Source organism: Agelaius phoeniceus, chromosome 10 (assembly GCF_051311805.1).
Source record: "Agelaius phoeniceus isolate bAgePho1 chromosome 10, bAgePho1.hap1, whole genome shotgun sequence".
Classification (NCBI taxonomy): domain Eukaryota; kingdom Metazoa; phylum Chordata; class Aves; order Passeriformes; family Icteridae; genus Agelaius; species Agelaius phoeniceus.
The window spans coordinates 7604918-7628627 of record NC_135274.1 but is presented as its reverse complement, the minus strand read 5'-3'; the positions used below and the strand labels follow the sequence as shown (position 1 = coordinate 7628627).

Here is a 23710-nt window from a genome sequence, read left to right as displayed (position 1 = left end):
CAGGGGCTGCCATCTGAAGCTGTGAGCAGCCCTTCCTTAGCTGGAAGTCCCGCAGTGCTTCTCTCTAGCATGGAAAGCACACAGGCAGTTAGGACAAGCAGAAAGCCAGTTGTTCAGTATTTTATTCAATAGGAAATATACACACACCTCTCCCTGGCAGGGGGAGCAGCCAGCCCAGGGCATGTTTGTGCAAAGGAAGGAGCCCGGTGTTCCCTGGGAGCGCTGGGAGCCGGGTGTGTGATGGAGCAGGAGATCCCCGTGGCTGGGCCCTGCCCGAGCGCTCTCCAGCAGCCCCGGCACTCCCCAGAGCGCCGCTGACGTTTCCAGGAACAACAGAAGGAAGAGGCAGCTTATTGTGCTTAAGACATCTGAACAAATCCTGGGTAGGAGACACTCACAGCTTGTGGGTATTGCTAATTACTTACAGTTAAGAAAGAATGGGGACAGGACCCTGTGGGCCCTGTGGAGTCTCTGCCACCAGCACCCCCCGAGGTCACCGTGCTCCCAGCCTGTGCCTGGGCAGGGCTGCAGCTCCTGCTTGCCTGCAAACAAGGTGAGCTGTGCTGGGCAGGGGTGTCCTGCTCACGTTCCCTGCCCTTGGTGCCCCAGGGAGAACTGGTGAGGAGCTCCCTGCCCTCGGGAAAGGCCGTGCTGCGCCAGCTCGCCCTTCCTGCCTAGGAAGGAGAAGCCATTCCCAGGGGAGTAAGAGCCTTCCTCTTTCTGGGAGGAAAGCTCAGAGGCCAGGCATGAGAGTGAGCTCATTCAGCTCTCCACTCAGGTTACAATTGAAAGGTTAAATATGAATAAATGCTGTAGGTTTATACATAATGTTTCCTTCTACCTATGGAACGTGTCTGAATGGTCCAAAGACACCAAAAATGTTGTTAGAAACTGTAGTTAGCCAAGAAAGACAACCCCGCCCTTAAAAACAAAATAAATCCTATTTAGTTTTACTACAGCCTTTGTTAAATGCCCTCAGAAAAACAGAGTACTTTCAGGTGCCTTGTGAGAATGTATCTGTTCATGCAATGGCCCAAGTTCCTCATTTCACAAGCATTGCACATTTTTATGTAAGTCATCAAAACTATAAAACCTATTATTTTTGTCTGAAAGTCTTAGTCTAAAAAGTACAGGATTACTTTATATCCACCCATGGAAACTCCTAGACGCGCATGTGCACAGACACACATTGTTGCCTAAATGTCTTCTAAAGATACTGATTACAAAGTGTATAAAATTGGGAATACATTGTCAGGATTACAGTGAGAGATGAGCCACCCTCTACCACAGACTATAATCTAGGATCAGTCACTAACTGTACACGTTTTTACAGCCTTGGATTCACCAGGGACTTCTGAAACGCAAACAGCAACTACACAAAGAACGGCAGTACCGCTGCAGGAACACAGGAGTTACTGGCTTCAGCTCCATGCAGCTGGCTGGAATCTGAGTGACATTTTTGTTTCCTTCAAGCAGGGCTGAAACTGAACCTCCTGTGAGACAGCTCCACTACCAGCTGGGTGAGGGACCCCTGCTCTGAACCTGCTCCTGGACTGGGAGTGATGGAGCAGGAGCCAAAGCCTCCTCTCTCCACTAGGATGACCTTAGGCTCTATTTTAACAAGCTCACATGCCACTGAGACCGTGGGCCACCTTCCAGGGGCATCTCCACACTGTCCCCAAGCTCTGCCGACACAGTGGTGTGGCTGGTAAAATACTTTTTGTTTAAACTTTGTTATTCTTCAGGCAAATGCAGGCCCTGAGGCCATTTGGTCCTGAGTGTCCGGCACCAAAGAGCCCAGGAGGAGGCAGAGGCGGAGCCGAGGGCGGGTGTTCGGAGGTAGTCGCTTCCTTCGCCTGTCCTGGTACTCCCCAGTCCAGTGTGGTATTGGTTAGATGGCCATGCCCCACCTCTGCCTGCTCCCCCTCCTGCCCGCCTGCAAAAGCCAGACCCCCTTCCCAAGATCCAGGCAGAGAAAAGGGACCATGTGGGTTCAGGTAACTCATCCCCCTCCAGAGCAAGACCTGCCTTCTCAGGAGATTTCAGAGCCTGGCCTACCTCAGCAGCTGCTTGGTGCATAGCCTGGAGAAAAGTTGGAGGCACTTTGTGCATTCTCTAGCTTGCCATTCCAACCTGCTGGAAGCTTGGTGCCGACAGCCTCGGAGAAGGTTGCACCAGCACTAGGGAAGGGGCTGGACGAGGAGGAGCCTCGTGTAGCTGTTTGAGAAAGACTAAGGGCACCTTGGTTTGCTGCTCCAGGCGTGCACCCCCCATGCTCTGAGGGACCCCTGCCAACAACCTGACAGGTGGAAACATCTCAAGTGGCACATCCTCGTGTGAGAAGTTGTGTGTGGGGTAACCCAGACCAACAAAAGGGCCTATTTCTGCTAGAAAAGTCTTAAGATTTGTCACTACCTTACGTGCAGACGTGGGAGAGCTGATCAGGCTGAGAACGTGTTAAAATTGCTCAGGCTGCTGCTAGTTCACCATGTGTAAGTCCTGTGACCGCGCTCCCATGACAGGAATCTGAAATATCAAGTGCACTGGAAAAAAGGGATTGTCAGAAAAAACAGAAAATAGAAATACTACAAAAGCAACATTACTGAGAAGGAAGTGGACTGAGCCGATGCCGACTTGTGTGGTCACACAGTGGTTTCTATAGTCTCAATCACTTCCATCTCGCACTGCGAGGGCGACAGGAGCGGGCATTCGTCCGGCTCCCAGCTGCTATCCGGGCTGTAATCTTCCTCTGAGCTCAGCTCGGCCACCCCCTCCGTGTCCTCGTCACACGACTCCATGTAGTGAACCCCCACCGCGTTGATGCCAGAGTCCTCAGAGCTGGACGGGGACGAGCAGTGCTCTGGTTTTGGTGTATTGCTCTCCTTTGTGATTAAGGCGTTGCGGACGGAGCCCTCGTCGGGCTTTGCCCTGTGCGGGGCGGGCGGCTGGCGCTGCACGTAGCACATCTTGCCGTTGATGCACTTGACGCGGTAGTTGTCAATGAAGAGGTCGGCGATGGTGCAGAACTGCGGCGCCTCGGGCGGCAGCGGCGGCTGGAAGGCGGGAGCGAACTTGAGGAAGTGCTCAGTGAGCGACACCGAGATCTGGATGGTGTTGGGGGACTCCCGGGGCCGGATGGGGATCTCGGTGCTGGGGAGCTGCTCCACGGGGGTCATGGGCTGGTAGACGTATTTACCTGTGGGGACACACAGGAGCGGCGTTTAAAGGTCTTTGAGGTTGGACAAAAGCGATGACGTTGACGCCCTTGGACACCACCAGCAGCTGCTGCTTCTCTCGTGGCCTCTCAGGTATGGATCCTCTGATGCCTAATGCTGCAGGTAATCACAACCTCCTGTACCCCAGTGCTGCTCCCCTCCCTTACCCTGCCTCCAGGACTGCTGTAGGACATGACTAACTCTGGACAATTAACTCCAGGGCACAACTCCATAGCCATGAAGTGGGAAAGATGCCAAGTCTGCCCACCCTGCCTTCTAGGAGAAAGAAAACGGACAGGATTCTCAGAGGCTTTTTTCCCCCAACTGAACATAACATGCAAGTTCTAGCTTACATCTTTGCTACAATGATCAAAATTTTATTATGTTCCTATTATTCCAGTGAGTCTCCTTGTCCGTGACTCCACGTTCTTTGTTTTTGGGGACTAAATCGTGTTTTTCCATATTATAAACCAGAAGTTCATACATAACTACAATTAGAATGTTAAGGCAGAAAATAAGGGAATTTCCAAGCTTTTGGCATCTTGATTATCTGGTTAAGTAGTAAGAAAATAGGATTATGTTGGTTATATTGAGCAGAACAAAGTGTGAACTGAACATCTTCACTAACAGAAATAAATAAGAGAGCAGAAAATTGGGACTATGTCAGGAAAAACTGAGAAACCCGAGGCTATGCCTAAGACTGTAAAATGCTGCATTTTATTTGCATGAAGGCTCTGAAAGATTCATGTCTCCCCAGGGGCTCATCCACTGGGAAAGCACAAATTTTCAGAAGCCTTGTGAATAGTGGGGCTGTCGGAAGAGTTTTGCTGCACGCGCTGCAGATCCTGCTTTGCACAGGCAGCAAATGCACCAAAGCATGGAGGGGCTGTGTGGGTGCCTGGAGCTCTCCAGGTGAGGGGCAGAAAGGAAGGCAGAGTGCTGGTGTGTTTCCAGCTCACAGGCAGGTGCAGTCTTTCTCCCTGAATTACCCATTCCTTTGGAACATCGCAGAACGGCTCGCCTTGGGAAGGACCTTAAAGACCGCGGAGTTCCCATCCCCCTGCCGTGGGTAGGGACACCTCCTACTAGACCAGGTTGCTGTAAGCCCCAGGGCAGGGCTCGCTCTCCCTGCAAAGCTTTTCCGCAGCAGAGAATCCCCCTGGGGCCGGGAAACACCCCCAGCCCCGGAGGAGCTCTGTCGGCTCTCGGCAGCCGCGGGTGCTGCCGGCGCTCCGGGGCCCACGCACAGCCTGCGCTCTGCCAGCTCCGGGACGTCACCGGCAACCTCGAGCACCGGGAAGGCCCTTCCCACCCCGCAGTGCTGCTGCAAGGGAAACGGGTCATGTGAAAGTCGGCTGGGATTTCCAATCCCTGTAGCCCAAGGATAGGGAGTACAGCTGAAAGGCCACGGAACCGAAGGAAGAGCTCCTGGAGCGTGGGAGAGGCTCCAGGCACGGCGAGGGAAAAGCCCACCCGTGTGCCATGGGAGGAGAGCGCAGACAGAGCTGGCAGCAGAAGGAAGTGTGTGAACAGCTTTGACCAGCTCCCCTCGAATACCTCATCCAATGTTTTCTCCCTACGATCTGTGCAATGGTAACTGCTGACAGAGCCACGGGGAAGCTCAGTGACAAGAAATCAAGCTTTTCCCCTGTCTGCTTATGGCTGGATGACAGAAAACACAAAGCCATCCTCTCCACTTGCCATCTCTGCACCATGGTGTAGCTCCTAAACCTGCTGTGACTCAGAGGAATGAATGTTGGCATCCAGCAGCTGCATGCTCCAGCCACAGGCAGAGCACAGCTCTCACTCCTCCAGCACAGATCCTTGGTTCTGGCGTCTCTGAGCAATGGGGTCCCCTCAGAGGTTTCTCAAATCTTGTGGACAGAACTTCCCTGGGAAGCTCCTCACCCTCACAGCCACAGCAGCAGCCCACGGCTTCCTGCCATCTGCTGCTTCCCAGAAATCCTTCTGTGAAATTAGTGAACATTAAATATGCCACTGCCCTTGCAAAGCCCCACAGCTGATGATTACTGTGCTGCTGGCTGGGATAGTGTCTGATAAATTCAACTCATGGAAACTGAAGTGCAGCCTGCCCTTGCCTGAAACCACAATGCTCTATTTATCCATAGATTTGGAGGGTTTCTGTGTGGGCTCCTTTGACAACCAATGATAAAATACAACCAGATACTGGTGAAAAACATTTCTTCAACTCAATTCTGTGCTGCCTCTATTTGAAGAGTCCAAGGAAGGGTCCAGTGAAGATTTTACCAGGATGAAGAAAAAAGGTCTCTGTACAACAGGACTCTGTTTTTCCATTTAAAACAGTCACCATGTCCTGGCAGAAGGCTGAGGGATGTTGGGAATAGAAAGTAATGTATTTAAGCCAAGGAAGCTTACAGCATGGGCATGGAATGGTAAAGCAGACTCCTCAGTTTGACTTTTTTGGTGTTTGTTTTTCCCCTTTTGGGAAAAGAAGAAGAGCGGTGGCCAGGTCAGCCACGGAGTTGCTGGGAGCTCAGCTGGTTGTTTCTCTACTGCAGCCACACACAGCAGCTCCCTGCATGTCTCAGGACTGCCCTGCTGGCACTAATTCCAGAGCAGGAGCAAAGAGCACAGGATTTCAGAGCCTGTCTGTGTGGCCTCACAGGGGCTGAAACGTTCCTCACGTTCCAAGGACAAGCTCTGCCAGGGTAAAGCAGGAACCAGCCAACACACAGCAAAGAGAATTTTCTACCTTAACTGATTTCTACATTTCTTTAGAATTCTGGTACAAGTTTGTCAAGTCTTAGGTGGTTTTAGAGGGAATTTTAAACAGATTAAACTTGTTTCAAAACATGACCAGGTGCTCAGAACTGGGACTGTCAGACTGGATCGTGGGCAATGCTGAGCTTACAGCCTCTGTTACCACCCCTCACCCTATATAATGCATGGAAACTCATCAGCCAGGATGCAGCCTATGAAAAATAAATGCAGAAATTAGAAATAAGATTGCCCCCCACCCCTGCAGCTTGAAGGATTGCCAGGTTTTTTCACTAGAAATGCCCCTAGAAGGACAAGTCCCCAGGTTCTCTTACAATCCATCTCAATCTGATCAAATACTTGTGGAAATCAACAGCAATATTTTTGCTGACTCTGAACAGCTGGCAACAGTCTGTGATAAAACAGTACTTTGAGCACCTATTCTGCTCCATCCCATCTAATACACTAGCTCAGAACTTATTGCCTATTTATTCCAAGTCAGTTGAAGAACTCTGTGACTGCACTGTGCTGATGAACACTGCTGTAAATGACAGTGTTCTGCACAAATTCAGATGCCACACAAGACACCACATCTGAAGTTGTTTCCTGGGTCACTTCCCCACCACTGCCCATGTGGAAGGCGGTGAAGGAAAAATACTGCTCGTGTCAAACACATGTCTAAAAATCAAACTCCAAATCCTGTGAAAAGAAATGTGCTGCATTTGCAGAAGTTTGGGAAGGTCTTGAGCACTTTAGGAGCTGCTGTGAGGAGGTGTCACAGTTCTGGCTCTGCACTTCCTCCACTGTGGCAAAAGGGCTCAGGGGAAACAAGAACCTGCTCCCCTCCAGGAAGAAGTGTGAAAGCAGGCTCTGCCAGAATGACTGCCATGGTAAGTCTTGGATGTCCATGACAGCCACTGGCTGACAGGTGAGATGGTGAAACGAGAGACCCCAGAAATAGGTCTGTAGGCTACACTTAACTATTTGTCCCCCTGAGCTTGCTCTGTGCTCAGGGCATTATCCCCCACCAACACTGCTCTTCTGTCTGACCCCTCAAAGTGACAGCAGCCTGTGCACAACAAGAAAGGGACAATTGTTTCTCCGTTTCTTCAGCTGGCCCTTGTGCCAGCACACAAACCAAATCCTCAGGGACCTGGCACATGCTACAGCCAACACTCAACTGCAGAACAACTATTCAACTATGTCCAAGGAAGTGAGTGCTGGCCAGTGCTCATCTCCCTGTTGCTCTGTGCACAGAAATAGGATTTCTATTGCCAGATTGGATGGATGCTGTTCCCCAAAGCCTTGGATCCATGCCTCCAGTGAGACTGCCAGCAGGCTAAGGCAGGATCCAGCAAAGCAGGGAGCTCTACCATCACTTGCACATCTCCAGCAAACTCGTGCAACTTGGAAATTTTTTTATGTTCATGGCACTAATAAGCAGAACTATGTGGCTGATTGACTGGAAGCTGTATTATAGAGACTCTTGCTTCCACAACCCCAAATCAAGCTTTGAGAAACAAGCCACGAGGTCATTTCTCTCTGATTTTTTGCTAACTGGGCAGTCTGCATGCATCTTCACCAAAGAGACACAAAACAGCAGCAATTTCTGTGGCTAATATGAAATAACTTGATGATGAAATAAGCAGAGGTGTGGCTGGAAAATTTTCTTTTCCACTTCCGTCCATCCAGCATTCTGGTTTACCTCTAACACTCATTAATGTGCTTGACATATTTGAAAAAAAAAAAAAAAAGTCCAGCTTTCAGGAGGGAGGTTTCCTAGAACAAATTCTCAAATCTTACCCTCTCAAAAGGACTTAGTCCTAATAACTAACACCATGAATCGCACTGCACTTCAGAAAATGGTAAGAGAGAGCTGTGGATTTTACGAGTCTAAGTCAGCAATACATACCATGGATATTTGTTCACATGCAAGGCATTTAGACATCTATTAACTGAAAGATAAAAGCTTTTTTTCATATGTATTCTTCCCCCTGCAGCTGCTGGAACAAATATTTCTACAGCCTCCCATCTGCCAGCTCATCTATCTCCAAAAATCAGCAAGGTTAACAAAGACCTGCTACTTGGCAGCTATTGAACGTGACCTGGCTCAGGTTAGGAGCTGCTCCTGTGTGGGCTGAGCACTTGTGGAAGTCCCAGGCAGAGGTGAGCTGGCTCTGATCCCAGGGGAATCTCTGTGCCTTTGGCTGTGGTGGATGCTCCAGAGGGGCTGGAGCTGTGACCCCAGGCACAGTCCAGGGCTGCACAGGCCCCCAGTGAGGGTGTGGAGGAATGTGTCCTGTGCACCAGCAGAGAGCTGCACCCCACATACTGGTGACTTGGTGCTGCCTGAACATACACCTGTGTAACAGCACCAGCAATCCCCCCCTGTGAAGTCCAATGGGATTCTCACTCCAGCTGTGCCAGACTTTGCTATTGCCTCTCGTGACTCTGCCAAAAAATCCAGCTCACACAGGAGGGGAATTGGTCCCACTATGAAGAACATAAAACCCTCTAATTAAATACCACACAGCTCTGAAGGACTGAAGGCAAAGGAAGCATTCATAATGCATGTGTGACAGGAGACAGCACTGCCTTGGAGGGGATCTGCATTATTCCAAGGAGAGCTCCCTGCACAGCTGTTCTGGGTCTGGAAACCTTGGAGATGAGCTGCTTGAGCACTGGCTTTGCTCACACAAGAGACAGAGAACAACTGAGCGCTCTTCCAGCAGCATTTGTTCCACATCTCCTGGGTGGGGCAGGAGAGCCAAGTCTGGCTCTGGGGAAGCACCAGGTGGATGTGCAGCTCTCTGGCAGGTGGTGACAGCTCTGAGTGGGAGTGGTGCCCTGCTGGCACAGTGGCCCCAGGACAGTGCAGAAGTTGTCACACCCAGCTGGGCTTCCAGGGCCCCCCAGGGCAGTGGATGGCACAGGTTTGCCAGCCCAGCCAGAGGGCATGGGAAGGAACCAGGTAGGATTCACAGCTGGCACAGCAGAACCTTGGAGCAAGGGAGGGTTTCCTCCTTCACAGCCTAAGGCAAAGCTCCCTGCACATCCTGGACAGGTTTATGAAGGGCACTCAGCATCCTCAGCCTGCTGGAGGTGCCCATCACACCTGTTTGTTGCCAAGTGCCCAGCAGAGTGGAATTCCATCGGGAAGTGGGATGTTGGGCTGAGTACCCACCTGGGGTCATGGCCCTCCAGCTGAACAGTGGACAGAGTGACTGCTCTGGCTCTCCTCCTTCTCTTTCCAGTTACATGCACAGCTTGGAACCACAAACTCTTGCAAACAAAGCTTGCCCTAACCATAAATACTTGTCAAGGACTATCACAACTCCAAACCATACTTAGAGTACAGTTGTAACTTTTCCAGAGGGGTGAGAACAAATGGAAGGAGAAACCCAGAGCACATTTACGGATGGCACATGGTGAAGAACTTCATTGCTCGCCCAGTCTGCACTTTGTGATGTATGGAATAGACATCATGTCATATCCAGCAAATCCTCATGGGCTGCATGGTGAACAAAAGATGTGGAATGAGCCACCAGAGGAAATGGAAAACATTTCAGGACACTGAGGCACTGCCAGAATGACAGGCTCAAGTAGAGCTGAACTGGGCCATTATAATAAGGTTATAATAAGGCATAACAGAAATGATTGTCCACCTTGAAGAAGCCTTGTAGATAAAGATATGCAGCACCTCAGTGCAAGTGATATTTCTGCCTTGCACTTTGTCCAAACAACTTTGAAAAAGCACTGAGATTGCTCAAACAAATTTCTAGTGGGGGGAATGCAAACAGAACATTCCGCATACCTGCAGGAATTCTGGCAGAAATAGAAGGCCCAGTAAGGGATCAGAGAAGAGACTCCAAGGGCACAAATCAACTCAGCAAAGGAACAACAGAAGAAGCAGCCACACACCAGGACCAGAGCAGGCTGGAAGTGCAGCAGGAAGGGCTGGCAGGTTCTGCCCTAACAGAAATGTATCACTGCAAACAGCTCCTTCTCACAGAAGCACCTCCGTCTGAGCACTAATTAATCCATCCCATTCCAGACCCCATCCAAGCACAGGGAAGAACCAACCCAGCAATGTTTTGGCAGTGGCTGCCTAGGAGCAATTCCATACAGCTGCCAGCTCTCTCCTGTGGAGGTGTTCCCTCCCTGCTGTACAGCCAGACAGCTGTGCCAGCCCCTGACTCAACGCTTTTCACAGGAAACCAGCAGAGACGGGGAAAAAATCAGGAAGTTTTTCCTCATCAAATTTGTATTTTAATGCCCTTTTGTCTTGATCTGTTTTAAATACAAAAAGGATCATGACAGTACATGCTGTGAGCTGTCTAAGCCTTTGAGGAGTTTCTGTGCACATCAGCTTAAGAGCAGGTAACGCTTAAATGCAAACAGACCCTGGAGCTTCCTCCATCATCCCTGCTCTTTACTCTCATTGCTTACATGGATTTACTGGACTTAAGGAAAAAGCAACCCTGAAGGCTTGAGAGATGCAGCCATAAACCCTCTTAAAGGGGCCATATTTGCTCACTAACCATTCTAAGGGAACAGAATACCAGGGCCAACGAGGCAGTGAGCAGCAGCATACACCATGTGTGTGTTCTGGAGGAGCTCTTTCCTTTCAGTAGCTGGAGAATGTCACCCATACCACAGGTGCTACTAACCCCAGCTCCATGCTGGGTTCCAGAAACACAGAAACTCAGGCATGGAAAGTGTGGCACAGCCCTGGTTACCTCTGCCAGCACAGCAGCTGGGCAACACTACACAAGCTCTGAATCCAAGGATTTTCATCTTCCAACATCCCTTCCAAACCCACCCCCAAAGGCCAGAACAGCCACTTCTTACACATTCCCCTGAGAAATTTTATCCCCCAAGTTACACTAGATATTTTTAAAATTCAGTAGAGAAAATAGCAAAAAATGGCTTAGTGCTAAATATTTATTCTACAACCCCATCCCTGAGCACCATCTGCTCAAGCTTCAGCAGCCCATGGTTTCCATGCAGCCAGTCAGTGTACTGACAGGGAAACAAAGCAACATAAGCACAGCTCCATGTCAAACCACCCAGAAGTCCATGGCATTGCCTGGAAATCAAAGGGACTGGAGACACAAGATCCAGCTGGCTTCAGGTGTGTGGTATGTGCTGCAGGGGGCACCCTGAGCCTCTGCACACGATGGAATGCTTTCTTGGGAATTCTTAAAAAAGCACAACGGCTCACCATGTCCTTGAAGGAAAAGCCCTCTCTAAAGACCTGCACTCTGCACCCACAGGGGACAGCTGGGGCAGGAGGCTGGGACTCACAGCTTGGAACAGACACATCTCTGTAGCCACAGCGTTTTCCTGAGAAACAATGCCCCATGGGCTGTGCTGTACCTGTGCTGATCCCTCCCTGTGGCCAGAGCCCAGGATCTGCTGACACGTCATCTGTGCAGTTGCTGTGTGGGAGCAGGTGCCTTCAGGCTGGATAACCCCACGTTCTTCAGCTCCAGCACTGGGAGCAGGGTCCTTATTCCCAACACACTCTGTTAACCCTGCACTCTTCCTGGTGCCTCACACACAGCTCCATTCACATGCCATTCAAACCAAGCTATTTCTGTCACAAGCCTCTAGAGAACCCATTTCTGGGGGTTTTAAATGACTGCTCTCCCTGCTTGTGCACAAAACACATCACCACCTGGAGCTGAGGAGTGCAAGTATGGGCACCAGTGCTCCCCTTGGAGGGGTAAGGGATCCAGCAATGCTCTGCATCAACACATAGAAGCCCAAGTACCAGCCCTGGAGGTGAAGCAGGTGGATATCACATTGAGCCATTGTGTCACACAGTGCCACTGCATGCAAGTGACTTGGAGCACCTGGACAGCACAGCTGGGAGCACAAACAGCTCTCTGCTGTGAGCCAGTGCTGGCAGAGGTGAGAGCATCGCCCCCAGCTTCACATCCAGAGAGGCAAAATCCCACAGGACCAGCTGCAGAATGGCTCCTGTGCCAGCAGATCAAGGTCTAGTGGCACAGGGAGGAAAAACAAGGCAAAAGGTGAGTGTCTCCTTCCACCTGCCCTGCCTACAGCTGGGCTAATGCTGGTGGACTGCAGGAAGGCTGCAAGAGCTGGTCAGCCCACCCTGGCACACCTGATGCTGCCACAACCTTTCACCAGGGGCCAGGGGAAGGAGGGAGTGAGTGAGGGAGTGCAAACACCTGGAGTGGGGCTCAGGCTTGGGAAAGCACTGAAATCCAACCAGGCAGCTACACAGCAAGGAGCAGCCAAGCACCCTGCCTGCAACAGTTACAGGTGAGCACCAGCATGATGTGTGGCAGGGAGAGGGACAGACAGAGGCTGGCACACAGAGCCTGGCACAGCAGGGAGTCATTTCAGGGCTGGGTGCAAGCACACAGCCAAACAAGCAGCTTCAAGAGCAGACGTGTGGGCTCTCGAGCTCCGCAGCCACCAGTGAGAACAAGAATACAAATGCATGCCTCTTGCTGAAATTGTTTTACAACGTAGGTTACATATAAATTCCAACTGTTACATGGCCTAAATTAAAGTATGGCTATGTTAAAAACAAGACCCAGTTGCCAAGCAATCAGTTTTCACTTTCCCAGTAGGTTTTTGACTTCCCTCTATGTGAATATACTCAACTATTGGCAAAAACATCTCCAAATGGCACAAACTGCACTTCTTGAGTTCTGTGATCAGTCACTACATAAAAATTGATTAGTGGAAGAATCAAAGCCATTATGAAAACATACTCTGTATCTTGTGGGCAGATAAATTCATAGAGGTGCTGGAAGAAAAACCACAACACATTAAACCAGGGTCACTTTATATGCAGAGAGAGAGATGCTCTACCTGGAATCCAATCTACTGTCAACCAGCTTTTGCATTAGTATAAGCCTGTGCCATCCATCAGCAGCTAAGCCCACACTGTCACAGCTCTCGGGAGTTTGGGAACATCTTACACTGTTTGTGAGTAAAGCGTTTTGTTTTTTATCCTTTACAGAAACACAAATTCCTAGTAGAGCCTCACCAGTGTGCAGAAATAAGTTACCAAGGCTGGCAGTGAGTCATGAAGTGTACAGCAGCACTGTTAAATCGAGAGCCATTACATAAGAACACCCCAAGATGCCCCTGCTCTACAAGGCCGGCTCTACTGGTGCAGCAACACGAGCGGTGCCAAAACGTGTTCCTGATGAGCACACAGGTGCTGCCAGGAAATTGGAGGTCCTGTGCCAAGCACCTGAGAGGCCCCTTCAGTGCTTCCAGCAGCCCTGAGCAGTGTGAGCTCTGCAGACCTGCGGGATGGAAGTCACAGCCAGGACAATCTTGTGACTCAGTCTCATGGGACAATGCAAGGCTATGACCACAGGCTGCCAGTTAAGACCCATGAAACATCCATCAAGAGCCTCAAGGGGAAGGATGTGACAGCAGGCACTTTTGCATTGGGCACTGGCATTAAGCAGGCTCACAGAGCAGGCTGGCAAACAGATTCCCTCACCTGCAGAGTCCAGGAAGGAAGCCACATGCTCGCCACAGGCACAGTGCTCCATGCAGATTTTATCTTTAGCCTGTTCCTCTGCAGTGACAAAAGTGCCAGCAGCCTCTCACCAGCAGGAGCACGGGCCCAGCCCTCACCATGCAGGGTTGAGGACACCCTGCATTCACAGACAACCCCACCAGCTGAAGAGAGACAAGATTAATGAACTTTTTCTTCAGAAGAACTTGCTCTGGTAGGAAACATCCCCAGCCTTGTCCTTTCAGGTTTCTCAAAATCAGCACTTAACCCTTCAAGCAGCCACAGAGGAAGGGTGTCAGTTATCTGCCACTCTCAGAGGCTCTTACCAGCAAATCATTGAATTTGGGGCAAGCAGATAAAATTCGTTGTGAATTATGCCTCTCAGGTGGACAGACAGATTAGAAAACAGCCTCATAGTCATGCATGACAAAGAGATTTTGGCTGGCAGGAAGTGTTTTGGTACACAGGTCCCTTTGACTTTTGGAGAAAGAAGTACAGTGATTTCTGTTCAATCTCTCATGAGCTGCACAAGAGTTAGTCCTATGAGACATATTAAGAAAGTAGCCTGAATTCAGAGATTTTCCAGTGGTCTAATTCTGTTAAGTGATATCTGCACCTTTGTTAATAATGATAGAACATGCATGTCTCTAAACATTATAGTAAGGATTCAAAATGAATGGCAGCAGGTTCTTCCAGGGGTGCTGACATTCCCACAGGGTACAAGGAATCAACACATGTGAGTTGTCTTATCAAGGGTACACTCATACTGTGATTTCCAGATCATAACTAAAACCTGAGGAACAAAATCCCATCCAGGTCTGGAATGGTGCACCCATAAAAACTGGCAGTGTTTTCCCTTAGAGTAACACTTCAGAATATCAGAATATATTAAGCTGACATTCTTTCCTTGGTTGTGTACAGCTTAGTGAAACGAAGCTGGAATATCATAGCTCTTCAAAATACAGGTGAAGAGAAGATCTTGCACAGCCACAGGCAACAAATCCTCATTAAAAGTCTTTTCCCATTACGAGCTGCAACATCCACCTTTCTGCAGCTCCTGCCTGGCACTCAGCATAATGCCTTGCTCTGTGCACAAACATCCTGTCCATACATGGACTTAACAGGATGAATGTTCAAATCCTTTTCACAGCAGAAGTAAATTAAAAATGCCTATTTGTCCCAGGATTTGTGTCATTCTCCCTCTAGACCAAGCTGTGTTTTCTGGGAATTCCCAGCCCTACTGCTCCTAGCCCCACTACTCCATTCCACTTTAAACAAGAGTTTCCCATGAAGAAAAATGTATGAGCTCCTCAAAATACACAGAATTTCAGACATAAGCATTTTACAAGTCCCTTTCCCTGTTTATCCAACAAATCGGTCATCAGGATGTAGTTTTGCCCTGTGGAACAGAACTGCTGGAAATTCAAGTTGCCCTCCCCACTGCCAGGCTGGCTGCTTCCAGCACACATCACTATGTGCACTCAGGGACACACAGAACACTGCTGCCCTTCTGCTCCCTCCTGGGTGTGGAAACGAGTTTTACAGCCACCAAAAGCCAACATGAGGAAAACCCACTGGAGTTAGAGCAAGGCTTTTGGAGATGTACAGTGCATGCTGTGCTGCAGAGCACCCCAGGGCTGTGGCTGCTCCTCTAACACGCAGGGATCGACAGACACTGGCTGCAGGCGGGCACAGCTCCTCTTTAGACCCCCAAGCCCTATCGGGATGCACCTGAATTCCTCCCCATCCCATCTCAGCTCACTTACCAGCTCTGTCACAGCAAAGCAAGGCTCCCTCACTGATTCCCTCCTCACAATTCCCACAGGCAGACTGGGGTCTGAATAATTACATGGGCTTGGGAGATTGTCAGAGCCCCTGCTGATGGCTTCTGTCGCTGGAGAGGGGCAGAGACACCTTGGAAATGCTGCTGGTGTGCACAGAGATCCTGAAATGCTGCCCACATCACTGTGTGGCAGGGGAAAATGCCTGCACCTGGGCCAGGTGTGTACCTGCCAGAGAGCAGGCAGGAGCTGCCATGGACACACACCACATCAGCTCCCTGGAAGAGCTTTAATCAAGGATGGCCTTGACAGAGAACTTTCACCAGCTTTGTGCGACAGACAACAAATGCCTTCATTTCAAAATGTTATAAAAGAAAGGCACTAGTGATTCAAGCAGAGGAGAATGTGAGGAGCAGTATCAGCTCAGAGCACACCCAGGTGCAGTGACTGTGCTGATTTGGCTCATTCCCTGGCTGCAGCTGTGGGCAATGGATAAGGGACAGCCCCCTCCCCTGGCCAGCACACAGCTGGGACTGATGAGACCCAGTCACAGGGACTGTGCCTCTGCTGGGTGCCCTCAGACACTGAGAGGAAGCAATGGAGCTCTGAGAGCCAAGAGAAACGCTGGGCTGCCTGTTCAGGTGAACAACAAAATGTAAATGTACTCTGGTTCTACATTCCCAGAATATTGCTAGCCTGACCAAATTTAGAGAAGCCCTTCTCCCCAAAACTACCCAACAAACACATGCCCTTTGTAGCATGCCACCCATCACACAAACCCATTTTCTCCTCTTAGCTGAAAAATGACATTTCCTTGGATCTCTTGCCAGGCCTGCCTGACCTCATGCAGAACCTGCCAGGTCTGGCTGCAGACTCCAGCCGAGCAGTGCCATAATTTGTGATGCACACCAGGGAGTGGGAAACTAATCCAAGGCACACCTGCAAGTGCTATCCACCACCCAGCAAACTGTAAGGGAGGGGGAGCAGGTGCATTTTTAAAAAACCTTTCCTGCCACCACGATCTTGTTCCTTGCCTGAGCCTAGCAATATGTTCCCTTCCTGGCACCCCAATGGAGATTTCGCACTTTCCCCATGCTTGGTTTGTTTTCTTGTAAAGGTTCTAAACAGCTGAACCTGTAAAAGTGGTGGTACTGAAATTTATTTGCTGCATTTACTTTTCAATATAAGATATGCAAGAGGCTTTAAGGAGCTAAAAGCTTGCTCTTTTGATGCTGAATCAGGGGGGGAAAAAAGCATAGAAAGGCTAATACAAGGTGGCACAATTACTGTCTATTGATGCAACTGCTGTGGAACCACGATTCATCATGTATTATTGATAATTGCAGCATAATGTACCGAGGGGTTTGCAGGGTGGTTAACAGAATGCAAGATATTCAGATTACAAATGAACCCAGTTGCAAGAGAATGCTCTTAATTGTATCAAGCATGGTGCCTTCTCTCACAGTTAATTCTTAGGAAGTAAAATTAGCAAAAGTCAAAGTCCTCCTGTCAGGTCAGGACAGATGCAACCCCAAGGATCTGATCCTTTCTGACATAAGCAGGTACCAGCTCAGAGCCAGCAGCCTCACAGCCAGCACCAGTGCAAATCACAGCTGCAGTGGAAATCCCGAGGTGAGGAAAGGGAAGCAGGCACCTTGCTGCAGACCTGCCTCTGGCATGTTTTCTCTGGCTCTGGAAAAAGTAGATCAGAGTAATTTAAGGCTCTCAGCTTGCATCTAATAAACAAAACCTCCCAAGGCTGTCAGAGGGGAGGAAGGTGAACAGAGGGCTGCCACCCTGGCAAAGGGAATGCGTGCAGCACATAGAGCAAGCAGGAGAAATGTGTAGTGGGTCAAACACAGGGACTGAGGTAAAAAACACCTCCTGGGCCAACACCTTCTTCCCTGCTGGGAAAAGGACTCCGAGGCTTGAGCCCTCATCCTGCTTCCACATGGAGACTGGAGTCAGCACAGCCTCCTGGCAGCACCCAGGGGATGGGTGTTGAGGACAGTACAGCAGCAGGGATGAGGTGTCCCTGCACCCCTGGGCAGAGCCCAGCAGCTCCAGTGACACCCAAGGCACCCCAGCACCCTCCCATCCCAGCCCCCCCAGGCACACCCATCCTGCACGTTTTTCATGCACCTCTTATGGAGGCTGTACCTGGGTTCAGAGCTCCCCACGCAGAGGAGGGCATTAGAGAAACACCACACTGGGAAATCTGCTCCTCACCAAGCCCAGAACAGACTGAAAAGGACCTAAAATGAACTCCAGGCTTAGACACACAAGTGATACAGGCACCCAGGGCAGCTGAGGCTCTCAGAGCTGTTTGGATACACCAGTCAGTCTCTGATCTCCCTGGCAGCTATTATTGCCATTTTACGGACACAGAAACATCGGCGGTAAAGAGAGCGCCTCCAGTACTGCTCACTTCCGAGCATGCCAACCACAAGGGCTTTGGGAATTCAGGCTGGGTCCTTTCTCAATTATTCCTTCCATAGCCAAGTGGCTCTGCAACGCTAAATTGCTCCTGTCACTGAAGTAAGCAGATGTGATCCTGAATACACATGAGGAGACAATCTACTCATCATGGCATGGTGAGTTTTTGTCATTTCTCAGTGTAAGTGCACTTTAACTGAGTTGACATTCTCGAGGACCTTGGCCACTGATGGAAAATAATACTTCAATGGCCCTTTTAATTGATGTAGAGTTTCCTGTTCCCCAATACAGCTCTTAAGAGTCACAGAAAAGCACTTTCAAGAACCCTCTGAGGATTCCCAAGTCAGTATTACAGCACTGCGTTTATGCAAGGTAACTCCCAATACTGTTTAATTACATCTCTGACCTCTATACAATTTCCCATTATAGACCTCATTCTTACCCCTTTTAAGTCTAACTCAACTCATTCCACAGGAACAGGATACAAAGAGATCCTTAGCTCTGAAATTTGCATTAGGAAATGAGGGGCAAGAAGGGAGCGCGCTTCACCATGGCTTTCAGAAGATTAAACGAGACAGTGAAGTGTGTGACTTTCTTTAAAATCCTCCATTTAAAATCCTGGTTTCTTGAGGCAAAAGTATCTCAACTTTTCCTTAGCCATAAAGGAGGAATTGAGAAGGAGGTCTGTACTTCTTGCAAATGCTATAACAATTTTTAAATCTTATAATTGCCAGACAGAGCAAAGGGTTGGATGGGATCTCAAGTGGTCTTTCCAAGAGGGAAGCAGCTCCATGTAATGCCAAAGAGACACCAGTGTAAGCCTTCCCTGAAGGACCATGACTCTTCACCTTCTCGAGTACTCTGTTCCCCTGCTGCATTTCTCTTTCTAGTTATGATATTTTCCCATATCCAAACCTGAACTCTCCTGGTCACAGGTAAGAGACACCTGGTTATCTGCCACCTCTGCGCAGAGGAGGACTCGAACACGACTGCTCTGCAAGGCCACCTTACACTTTGCAAAGCTCATCAGCCCTTCCTTTCTCCCTCCCTCAATCTTTTACAGCCCAAACAACCCTTTCTTTTGCACCCCCTTGTAAAGCATATTTTTCTAAGTTGATCTCTGTGATCTCCTCCCCAGTTCTCCTACAGCTCTATAAAGTGCAACACTCAAAGCTCAGCCCATCAGTCTGGGTTCCTCATCACTGAGCTGAAGAGACTAATTAAATTGCACACTTGCCACGCTCCTGGTAATGCATCCCAAAGCGAAGGCTGGTGCTCTGGGTTTGGCTTTTCTGCCACACAGCCCTCCTGCTGCTGAGGCACAGGCAGTTTGTGATCCATCCTAATCACCAGATTCCTCTCTGCAATCGCTTCTCTGGGTGTTCCCAGTTCCATGTTTGACTTCCCCATCCCAGGACCATTCCCAGATGATTTTGGGTAACATCTCCAGTTTATAAGCACCACTTTGAGCTCTGATCCAGAGCACTCATAATCGTTTATATCTTGATGGTGGCCACAAATAACTGAGGCCAAGGAAATGTTGGGAAGAATCTATGTCATAACCTTTGTGTTACTGATGAAACACCAGTGTCCCTGTCCCTGTGCAACAGGTGGCTATGGCACCTTCTCACACAGTCAGCTGTGCCACACAGTACTCAGGGCACAAACAGAAGAAAACCTTTTGTCCTGAACTGCTTTCAAAAGAGTCCCAAATCAAAGCAAAATTCCTGAAATGCATATTTAATTGATATAGAAGTTTGCCAAACAAAAGCTAGCTTTTGGGGCAGCCCCCTTTCCCTGTGAAACAAAATTTGCAAAAAGTCTGTGTGAAGGGGAATCCGTGAAGGTGACTAAATTGCAAGGAGAGATGGCAATGGATTTAAAACCAGAATGGGATATCAGGAGTCCAAGGGACACCTTCAGCAGCACTGAGTAACCCTCACATAAGGGTCCAGTGTTAACCTTGACCATCCAAGCTTTAAGATCTCCAGAACACAACACGACCATTCTCCATCACCATCTCCTGACCTCGCATCAACACGCTGCTGGGAAAGCCTGCTGTTCAAGGCTCTACGTGATTAATTATTCATCAAACTATGTTTGGACATCCACAGTTCAATCTCAGCCTCCATGATTAGATACATCAGGATCTTGAATACTGATATTAAAGTCGTTGGGCGCCTTTTCACCAGAGTTGGCTCAATACTGGATTTTGAAGCTATCTGCTATATATAGCCTGAAGCAGTTACCTCTCTGCTCAAAGGGGTTTACGCTTGTAAAAAGAAAACCATTAGCATCGAGAATGAAGGACAGTGGTGCCACAGCCCACCCTCCGACCGGCTCAGGGGGAGAGGGGCACTGGGACTCCAGGCCCCGAGAGAACTCTCCGGGCATCGCCGCTGTCGCTCCTACGGAAGCAGCACCCGAGGTCAGGGTCCCACTGGGGCCGCCTGGGCACGGACAGCTCCGGGAGCGGGCTGCTCCTGGCCACGGGACGGGACGGACAGAACGGGACGGGCGTGAAGCAGTGCGCGGGGACCAACAGGGCATTCGGGACGGCCGGGATCGCGCACCCCCCGCCCGCTCCCTCGCCCCCTCACTCACAGTGGCACCATCCCAGGTGGCAGCACCAGTGCAGGCGGAAGCAGCGGCCGTGGCTGTGGGTGGCGCAGAGCGAGAGCCCGTCGCAGGGCTGGAAGTCGGGTCTGCCCGCGCAGCTGCGGGCGAGCGCCTGAGCCTCGTCCAGCTTCTCGCTCTTCGCCGCCGCCGCCCCGCTCATGGCGCCGCCGCTCCGCCCGCAGCCCCCGCGCCGCAGCGGCCAGAGGAGGAGGAGAAGGAGGAGGAGGAGGTTGAGGACGAGGAGGAGGAGAAGGAGGAGGAGAAGGCGCCGAGCCGCAGCGGGGACCGCCCGCCCGCCCAGCGCCGCGGGGGCAGCGCCGCGGGCAGGGCCCGGCCGCCCGCCTCGCCCCGCCCTGCCCCGCCCCGGTTCCTCAGCACCGCCCGCGGTACCCCGATGGCTGCAGCACCCGGTGGCGCTGTCCCCCGATCGCCATACCTTCCGATGGCTCTGTCCCTCGATGACCATGCCCTGCGGTGACCGTGGCTCCTCTTAGCTGTGTCCCGCGATGGCCGTACCCCTCATGGCTGTCCCCTCATGGCTGTGTCCCTCGATGGCTGTGCCCCTCACGGCCGTACCCCTCATGGCTGTGCCCCTCATGGCCGTACCCCTCGATGGCTGTCCCCTCACAGCTCTGTCCCCTCGCTGGGTGGGAGGGTGACCCGCGGGCTGCTCTGCGCAGCGGGCTGAGCCCGGGACGGTGCCCGAGGGCGCTGCCGGCAGCTGAGGGCCGCTGTGAGATTTCCCTGCTTTCCCAAGGCGCTCGCAGCGGCCGGAGCGCACGGGCAGGAGCGGCCACCAGCCCCGGGAGAGTAAGCCCGGCTCCCAGCGAGGCTGTGGGCCGGCTGCCAGGCTGCCCCGAGCACTCCCGCGGCCATGTGGAGCTCCTGTCCAGACACCAGCGGATTGATAAATGGGATCCGGGCACTCTGGCACTGCACAGCAGCCTCCGGGGAGTGTGGGCAGCAGGCAAGCAGCCCCGATTACAAGCAGCGATCTGGGGCGCTCCGAACGTGCAGCTCTTTGCAAGTCTGTGAGACAGGTGGACACAGATCACCCCTGCAGTGCCAGAGCCAATGGAACAGAACACTGAGCTGCTTGCACACGTGGCCCACAGCACAGGCAGGTTTTAGTTGGTTTTTTTCATCATGCAACTTAATCTAATTCAGAAACTCATTTTTTTTTTCTAAGCACACAGTGATTTTAAAAAAACCTGATAAACTTTGTCTTTCATTTTGTAAAATAATCAGTAGATATAATTTTGGTTAATAAACATATGAAAGTGTATTGTTCATTTCCAATAATTATATCTTTAGGCCAAAATTCAAGTTTGGATTTATCTTGAGCCCTGGCTACATCATTTGTTTCCTAAGTGTGGTGGTGGACTTGTTTCCCTGCTATGTCTGAAAGAAAATTGCAGTTTTATTGCTGCTCTGCTCAGCACTGGGAGTTGAAGTCAGCTTTCTGTTAGAACAGAAACCAAATGGTCATTTCCATAGTCTCTTATCTTTGTACAATACCCAATAGCTCTATGTCAGAAACAGTCAAAACATACTTATTTTTCTGTGTTCTCCAGAATATTCCCAGACAGTTCATATGGCGTCTGTCCTTGGATAGATCCCAGAGGTGTCCCCATCCTGTACATTCTCCTGAGGGTGTGCTGAGAGGACCATTTGGTTCTTGCCAATAAGAAAGGTTTAAGAACAGGCAAGTTGTTGTTGTCTGTCTGTGATCAGCTCCACACTTTATGTGTCAGACCAAGGGATATGGGTCATAACTGCAGAGCACAGAGTTGCACTGAGGCTTTGAACCAGCTCTGACTGTGATCCCTGACTTGCAGTGCAGACCTGGTCTCTGCAGTGCTGCTGGCCCTTCCTGCTCATCCATGGTCCCCTCCTCAGCGCCACATGACTGTGTCCCAGCTGTGCCCTCACTTCTCAGATCTGGGATGGCTACACCATTAAACTCAGCCTGTCTGGGAGGAGATGGGTGCCCAGTTGCACTGAGCAGGGGTTTTGAGCCCTTGAACCTTTGCACTGGTCACTAGCAGTGGGAGACCTTCACAGCCCTGTACATTTTAAATGTCTCAATTTAAATTAATTTTAAATTACATTTTAAATTACACTGGAAAGAGAGTATTCTTACACTCCTGGAGGCTTATCTGCCTTTGTTTTGCAGAAATCCCACTGAAATCTACAAACATTTAGGACCTTGCTCAGCTGTTTGGAAGCAGAGGAGAAACTGATTGCACATCCAGGTGTTTCTTTGACACTGTCCTGATGTCCCCCTGTTCCCTGGAGCCTGCCAGCAGCAGACGAGGGATGCAGCTCAGCTCCCAAGAGAACCCTGGCCCAAGGAGAACTGGCACTTCTACCTGCTGGCACGAAATCCTTCCTCTCCAGCACTGTCTCACCTCCAGAATTGCTCTCAAACCAGCCTGGGCTGTCAGATCACTTTCTGTTCAAAAGAAATAAAGAAGGAAGGTCAAGTGTGGGTTACAGAAAGAGAGGGGTAGGTGTTTCTGGCAAGACCCAAGTGCCCCATCCAATTTGGGCGTGTGCTGCAGGATTGCACTTCTGAGCAGCCTCAGGCAGGGAGCTCTCTGCCTCCCTTTGAAGGGCCAGTGCTGCAGGGGACTCTGATCAAAGCTAAGGCAATCCTCCCCTTTGGTGCACTCCCATTCGCTACTGTTTTGCACAATGCCTGTGGCTGAGCAGTTAATGGAGGCATCTGCTGCACTGGCAGAGTTCACTGACTTAATTAAAGATATCCAACAATCCTGCAGCTGCATGAGAGAGGCCACGGGTGCTTGCAGGGCTGACACCGAATCTCCTCAGATTGAAAGCAAGCATCCTGCTGTGCAGAAAGCACAGACATGCAGCCAGACACCACATGAAAGCAAAAGCAGGGCCCAAGGATTAAGGATGGACTGGAGCCAGCTCACATTGTGTGTCACCAAAGCCTCACCATGCCAGAGAACTGTATAACCTCGGCTCATGGATAGCTTGGAATAGTCAGACATGCAGCAAGTGTGCAGAGCTGGGGACATTCCTCACCAGTAGGGATGGTTTTACCTGGAAAACTTTTTTAATAGATATTCTCCTGTTGGGGAGGAGAGAAAACTAATCCTGTACCAAGTGGTTATCAAGGTCTCCTCTGCATGGGGCTGTGTTCTCTCCTGTTAAATGAAGAAACATTTCACTCATGGGTATATTTCTGGCATCACTGCACATTTGAGCTGATGGGGACTGTGCAAGGCTGTTAACAACTCACCAAAGAAGCACAGAACAGGCTGGTGGCTGCTGCTTGGGCTGCTTGTCAGCGGGCACCAAGGGCTTTGGATCGGCTGCCCTGCAGGGCTGAGGGCCAAGGAGCTGCGGTTGCCCTTGGGTGTGCTGTGCCCTGC

General features: G+C 50.5%; 1 protein-coding gene across 1 annotated transcript; it reads right to left on the bottom strand.

Annotated features, from left to right (window-relative positions):
* Window positions 1-104: 104 nt before the first annotated feature.
* Window positions 105-20658, bottom strand: C10H3orf70 (chromosome 10 C3orf70 homolog). The gene is made up of 2 exons (XM_054639434.2): window positions 20292-20658; window positions 105-3196 (listed from the first exon to the last, which is right to left on the bottom strand). Exons 1-2 carry the CDS (start codon window positions 20464-20466, stop codon window positions 2643-2645), a joined length of 729 nt encoding a protein of 242 aa, XP_054495409.2. The 5' UTR covers window positions 20467-20658; the 3' UTR covers window positions 105-2642.
* Window positions 20659-23710: the final 3052 nt, after the last annotated feature.